The 6,990-nt window shown below is 36.9% G+C and overlaps 1 protein-coding gene across 2 annotated transcripts in view; it reads right to left on the bottom strand.

Annotated features, from left to right (window-relative positions):
* Positions 1-257: 257 nt before the first annotated feature.
* scamp1 (secretory carrier membrane protein 1) overlaps positions 258-6,990 on the bottom strand; it is a 49,737-nt gene continuing 43,004 nt past the window's right edge. For both annotated transcript variants that reach the window (XM_088910670.1, XM_088910672.1), the window contains one exon: positions 258-4,444. In XM_088910670.1, coding sequence (XP_088766796.1) covers positions 4,292-4,444 — 153 coding nt within the window. In that variant the 3' untranslated portion in view covers positions 258-4,291. The remainder of the gene's footprint in view (positions 4,445-6,990) is intronic.

Below are 6,990 nucleotides of genomic sequence, written 5' to 3'. Positions count from 1 at the left end.
GTCTCATACAGACCCCTGCTGGCAGCTGGATGCTATATCTAACAGCACCTTGGACTGCCTGTCCTGGTATGTCTGTACTTCACAGTCATCCTGAGAAAACTGGAATCAAAACAGCTGTACAGCATCCACTGCCTTCCGACTGCAGCAAACACATGTAAGATTCAAGCTTCATCACTATTACAACTCACAGGCAGGCTTTTGGAAATTTGAAAAATATACATATCTATGCTACAGAAAAAGCTAACATTGGGAGAAGGTTAGGGAGTTGGCTTTTTATTTTTGAGACTTTGTGTTAACACAATAAATATACAAAACTCAAACTATTCAACATGCGACAAAGGGAGAAAGAGTGCAATTTATACAGTACAATGAAATTCAGAACAATGGCAGACGAATTGTCAATCTTACAAAATATACAAATATCCCTCAAAGTATTTTAAATAAATTGTAATCACAGACCAAGTTCGGACCATTCTCATTTTCTTTTCAGTGTTTAAACTACACACCTTTCCACTGATGAAAAATAAAACTTAAAGCCACAGTTTGTCCTATGACAAAGAAAAAAAAGTCACAATGAGTCAAATCTACCGACTTTCTCAAATCCGTATTACTTGATTTGAACCAGGTATTGTGTAACCGTTTGAAACAAAATAAAAATACTGCAACAGGAACATTCTGCATTCAGGAACAATTGGTTTATAAAGGGAAAACGAACTTGCAGTAGCTAAACAAATGCAAATGCTCTCACACGCAGAACTACAGAGAGAAAAAAAGCCCAACTAACCTAAAAAAAATCAGTGTTAAATAAAAATCATACACATTCTTGAGACATTGTGCAGCCTTTTGGAATTTAACATAAATGATTAAAACCTTTTTCATGGGTTAATTAAAATGCTAATAAAGACCACACAATGATGTTAGCTGTTTCAGTCCAACTGTACTCCAATTCAGAACTACTATTTATTATTATATAACAGATTAAGTCACACTTCAGGTGTAAACATGACACCACACACTTTACATTGACTCTCTATTCCTTTGCATCAATTTATCTGGAAATGAAAACAAACACTTCTCAGAATTTCACTTCCAAAATCGAAACTACAGAATGGCTGAGGTATTTAACAGCCAAGCCAACACTGAAGAACGAATAGAAACCTGTACATGTGAAATTTGTGAAGGGCTAGAAATGTCATATCATGCACCTTTCAGAAACAAAAATACTGAGAAAAAACAAAAACACGAAATTTATAAATTCACCAAAACAAGAAAACATTTTAGCCCTCCTAAGCTGAATAATTCATGAAGACTGTGAAGGAAGACCAAATGAAATAGTGTACACCCTGAAATTTGTATCTAAATGACAAAAAGTAATAACCCAGATTAAACTTACTTTGAATTTTCAAAAGATCTTTCATGGACTGAACCAAAATTAAAAATGTGCATTTTAATTTAATTACTTCTGCCCAAATCTACCTAATATTAAATACAATGTTTAAAGATAACCCTTTTGAACTTTCCTATTTTACCACAACAGCTTTGAAGAAACTGAAAAAAAAGTTACAGGTAACACCAGTGTGACACTAGAACACAGAATACCAACACATTAAACTGGAATATTTCCTCTACTATATTCCACTGTAGTGCTGTTATCCTGATTTATTTTCATGTGCAAGCTAGAATAAAAATAAAACACAAAGCCCAGCTAAGCAATATTAGGTAATTGTTCATGCATCTGAAATATACATCCTGAGTATTACTGGTTTAGTTACCCTTTTTGAGTGAGCTCTTGGTATGAATTGACAGGGGTAGTTCATTCAGATGGACGTGAACTTTTGTTTTTTAACAAGCGTGTATATACATGGAATTTTGATAGAAAAGTTTTATTTCACAAAAAGAAATAATGTTACAAGTTGTTTTGTTTTTTATACACAAGGTAGTTCAAAGTGGCAGCAACAAGCTCTCAATGGCATTCGCTCACCAAAAGCCAGCAGTGAACAGACAAGCTGCACGAGGAGCACAGTCATGAGGAGATAAGCTGGAAAAGCTGAGAGAATCCTCGAGCAAAGCCACCTTAGAATGTCTACACCAGGCCAAATAAAACTCTAAAATCCCAAAACCAAAAAGGAAAAAGACATACAGTACAGGCAGGAGTCTCTTCAAATCCAGCATCAATGTCTGCAGTCACTTTTATTTGCAAAGCAATCATGAAACAATTATTCAAATGAGAGCAAGATTAGTAAAAAGATGACAAAAGTGAAATCACTGGACTTTAAGAACATCCTCCTTTTATGCGAGTCATTAGTGATTGACATATTTCATACTGAAAATATCACAAGTTCTCCAATTGCACCTAATAACTCAGTAAATGTTGGCAGATTGGTAAGGTTTTAAGAGTTATTGATAATGTATGCATGTATTCTTTTAATCAGTTGAGTTCAGTCAAGCATGTAATTTAATCACTTGTGATATTCAAAACTAACACTATCTATATTAAGGCTTTCATCTTGGTCTCTATAGTGTCCAAAGAACCATGCTGTTTTCTGCACAGTATGAAGGAAAATGTTCAGACACATTCAGTGTTGTGAAATCTACTAGAATGACATTATTTTAAAATGGATCTTATGAGAGACATTAAAGGTATTTGGGATGACTGAGAACAACGTCCAGTCTTACAAACATTCCAGACACTTTTCAGAGGTGAACAAAGCCTAAATAAAAATACACATTATCAAAACACACATTTCTGACAGCTCCCCAAATATGGTATTTAAAAAAAACAAACAGATACGCCATATCATAATGTGTGCCATGTGGCAGATCTCTATGGAACCATTCTGGTGAATGATCGATACGAGCCACAGTTTTTCTTGACAATGGGGTTGAATATTGCTGAGACTGAAAGTGTTGCCATGTTGCCTCCTACTGTACATGCATCTTTTCTCTGTGGGTGGAGCACTGCATGTTTTGGATTCTTGCTCTGCTCCCACACATACTATAACAATACATCTTAGATCCATTTTCCCAAGGGGATAAAAGGATCACGTTACTATCACTGTGATAGATCGTCATAAGTAAAATAAGTAAAGCTGCATAAATCTGAATATTATCCCACAATTAGTTTTATTAGTGAATATTTTAGGTTGCATTACATGGTATCAACAGTACGTATACTGTTACATTGTTTTTCAATGACAAGATCAATGAATGTGGTGACATACTTGCATTCTGTACGGAAATTTTGTTGTGTTTCATTCATTAGGTACAAGGCATTGTCTTATTTTAAATGTCACTTTAAAAGTTGCAGTAAGAGGTAAGTATCTTGCATTGTATCCTATGCAGCCGAGCACTAGATTGGTGTGTATTTTCTTGTGCCATTAGAGTACGTCTTCTTGTGATGAACTGATGATTAAACTGAAGTATAATGATCAAAACTGGATCTCTTACCCATGAGACAGAGACATTACCTGAAGAACACTGAGTGGATGACCTTGTAAAAAGCCTGAACGGCAGGGACTGTGAATCCGGGTTTCAAATATCAGAAACAGGATCACTTATGAAACCAGTACAGCCCGACTGGGCACAGTCACTCTAACATCAACACTTTGGTTTGTCAAGTGAGACATAGTGACCGCTCAGCTCCAAGAACCAACAGTGTTTGATTAGTTTGAACAATTCAATGTTCTGCACATTATGTAGTGAAATATCTCAAGATGAAAGAAAGAATTTGAGCAACATAATGGGGCATCACCTTCAAGGTAGACCTGGAGCATGAAGATGGTATCACATTCATAGGGGAGGTCAGAGTAAAAGCACAGGAAGATGGGAAGTGAGGGCTTATTGGACACATCACCTCCTTACTGCTTTACAGCTGTGCAAATGAATTGGATAAACCACCCAACAGTTTCTGCAACCTGTCATCCATTCATGACTCTTATTGCTATTCTCTATTTACTAATCAGGGTAAATCAAAAACCCAAAGAGCAAATAAAAAACCCCAAAACGTCAGTAAATATACCTCATAAATGAATTAATGTACTTCATTAAAACTGACAAGCCTTTGTTCATCTGTTTCTCAGCCCATGCGCACATACGTTAAAGGGAACGACGGATTACAGACATGCTAAGTGACATGGAAGGGCTGGAGTCCGCTAGTGGAGTGCACGTTAAATAAACAAGAGGGAAGCGAAGTCATCTCTACACTGAACAGAAGAGGGAGGCATGGAAGGAGGGCAGTGTGGCTGCGGTAATGAGTGGGGGGGGGAGGGTTAGGTCAATGCGTTCAGTCTGCTCAGATTTGATCTCCCTTGAAAGCGCCGCGCGCCGCGTTGGAGGCCGCGTTGGCGGCCGCCGTCTGGACCGTTTTGTTTGCCATGACTCCCGTCGCAAACTCCTGCTGAGCCTTCTCGAAGCTGGCTCCCGTGGTTCGGTACAGGCCGTGCACCTGGATTTGGGGAGAATCAAAGGGGGGGGGGCATCAATAATCAGAGCAGAGAGCTGAGTCAGCGTGGCTTGGCTGCAAAGGAACATGTACAGGTTAATTCAATGCTGAAAAATACATGGGAGAAACACAACGCTTCAGCTCTAAAGCAGCGGTAGGAGGTTCACCAATCAAAATTTTATGTTTCTCCTTCCCATTTTTCCAGTATGCAATGATCCTTTACTTGTTTTTTCTCAAAAATCATCATACAATTATTAAAAAATATGTGAGCAGTTCTTGACAAGCATAAAGGTCTCGGAGAGCTTTCTAAAAGCATCCTGGCTAAACTCAAAGCCATAGTAGACTGAAGAACACGAGAACATGTCTTCAGGGACATCAATGGTATAATCCTTTCATACTCCTTTTTAGTGAGAACTTTAGAAAACCTTGCCTTTTTAACTTTGAATATTTATAACAAAGGCACTAACACAAAAGTTCTTAGTAAACAAAAAGGCAAAATAATAAGGCCCTGTCTGCAATGAGATACCAGTGCAGTCCTCCAGAAAGTGTTGTAAAAATAAATCCAGTTTTAGGCTCTGTCTTTTTTACAGTAATCCAACTGATGTCCCTCCGCAAAAAAAGAATTCTGCAAAATAATAAAAAAGGTACCATAAGCCATTCAAGCCTTTCGCATGAAGTTGATAGCACACTTGCTTCCCATCAGTTCTGCTGAGCCTAAGTTTCTATTCATGTCTGTTAGGAAAGTCAATGAAAAGGGTCAATAAATAAAGCACTCTATTAACACTTATTCCTTAAGAAAGAGAGTGGGGACCCCCTCCTCCAACTTATTCACTTAAATATCAGGCCCAGGTTTATATTCATCAACTCCAAAACCACTTTTTCACAACATTAGTAAGTCAGTATTATTTACTAACAGAAGCAGAGTACAGTATGGAATGAAATTCAAAAGACTTTTTTAAAACTCTTCATGTCTCCACTGTGATCGGTTAAAAAAAACTGTAAAGAAGCCATGATGTTCCAATATGCTTTTCTAAATATATTAAAGCTCTCTTTATGACAAACCAAACAATCTGAAAATATTTTGAGCACTTGTAAATTAAAAATGTAAAAGAAATGTTGATTCAGATAGTTCTGTGAAAGAGCTGAGAGGATAGACAGCTCTGCCCACTCTGGTTTTTAGCCACCTTAATTGATGTCAGATATAACATTATGTTTAAGTGTTCTAAGGGTTACCTACACCTCTTCTGTTTCAACAGTGTGAAATATCTCCTGCAAATTAACTTAAATAACTGCAAATTATAGCTCTTCATTTCACAAATTTCAAGATGGCAGGAATACGCCATCCTGTGAGGGTAAAACCCTCTATACTGTTTCAGGTAAAAACAAATCTACATTGTTTTTGACAGATTCACTGTAATGAGACCTTAAATCCGATTTTGTAGTTAAATCCAATTGAGGTATCAGAAAAAAAATAATTAGTTACTTCTGGGTTTTAAATAGAAATAATTAGCTCTGTTAGAAATAAAGAATTATCAAACCAGAGAACAGAATCTTACAGCTTGTTTAGTGTGATCCACCAATCCTTTCTTAAGTAAACCCTGTCAATTAATGACAACTCCTAAAAGATCATTTTCCTCTTGATTATACCCTCCGAAGTTTCACCATCTCCCTTGGAAACCGATTACAGAATGTACATATAATTTCGAGTATTACTGCAGTGATAAGATAAACTGGGAAACAGATAACTGGGGCTCTCAGATGATGGCTGTTCAGATACGTGTTGCATTGATCTTTAAATGCAAAAATAAAGTCACACTCTAACCTTTAAGATGCATCTGGCTTCCCACTCCCACAAATAAAATGTAGAATATTCATCATATTGATTCCCTTCAGGCACAAGAACCAGATGGTGAAGCATGCTTTATGATTTTTAAGCCAATGTTTCTTGGCATCACAAAAAACATAATCTTTCCATATTTGGCACGTTGTTTCTTTCTCACATGACAGACTGTTGCAGCTTCATGATCACATGTTCCTGGAGGTGCTGACTGCAGCATCCTATGTACTTTGAATTATTCCAAAACAGAAATTGAAGCAATTTACTGTTAGTGAACATATCCACACATTACACATCAGGGACACCTCTCTGTGCCTACAAATACAAGGATCCTCAGTTTGCTGTTTTAAAATAAAAAGAAGGCCATACTGCCACCTATTGGAATGATTCAAACTCTCACGGATAGGGAACAAAAGCTCTGATCTTAGAAGCCTGCTACCAAATCGTATTTTAATCTGTAGAGAGTTAACAGGAATTAAAAGACTGCTTGCAGCAGAAATAAAAAGCAAATTCTGACTTCTAGGGATTATGAGGAAAAAAACCTAGGGATGTGTTTTGTAATCCTTTACTGGATTACTCATTTAAAACCTCACATTCTGCCAAGACAAGTATAATAATAGAGTGCCTGTATTTGTGCACTGTTGCTTCTTTAAAAACGTTACATGGAAAGGGTCTGCTGATGATTTTACTTATAAACAACTTCACACAGAAT

This window comes from Atractosteus spatula, chromosome 3 (genome assembly GCF_055471065.1).
Source record: "Atractosteus spatula isolate fAtrSpa1 chromosome 3, fAtrSpa1.hap1, whole genome shotgun sequence".
NCBI lineage: Eukaryota > Metazoa > Chordata > Actinopteri > Semionotiformes > Lepisosteidae > Atractosteus > Atractosteus spatula.
The sequence above is the reverse complement of the archived record's forward strand: the minus strand, read 5'-3'. Positions and strand labels throughout refer to the sequence as shown.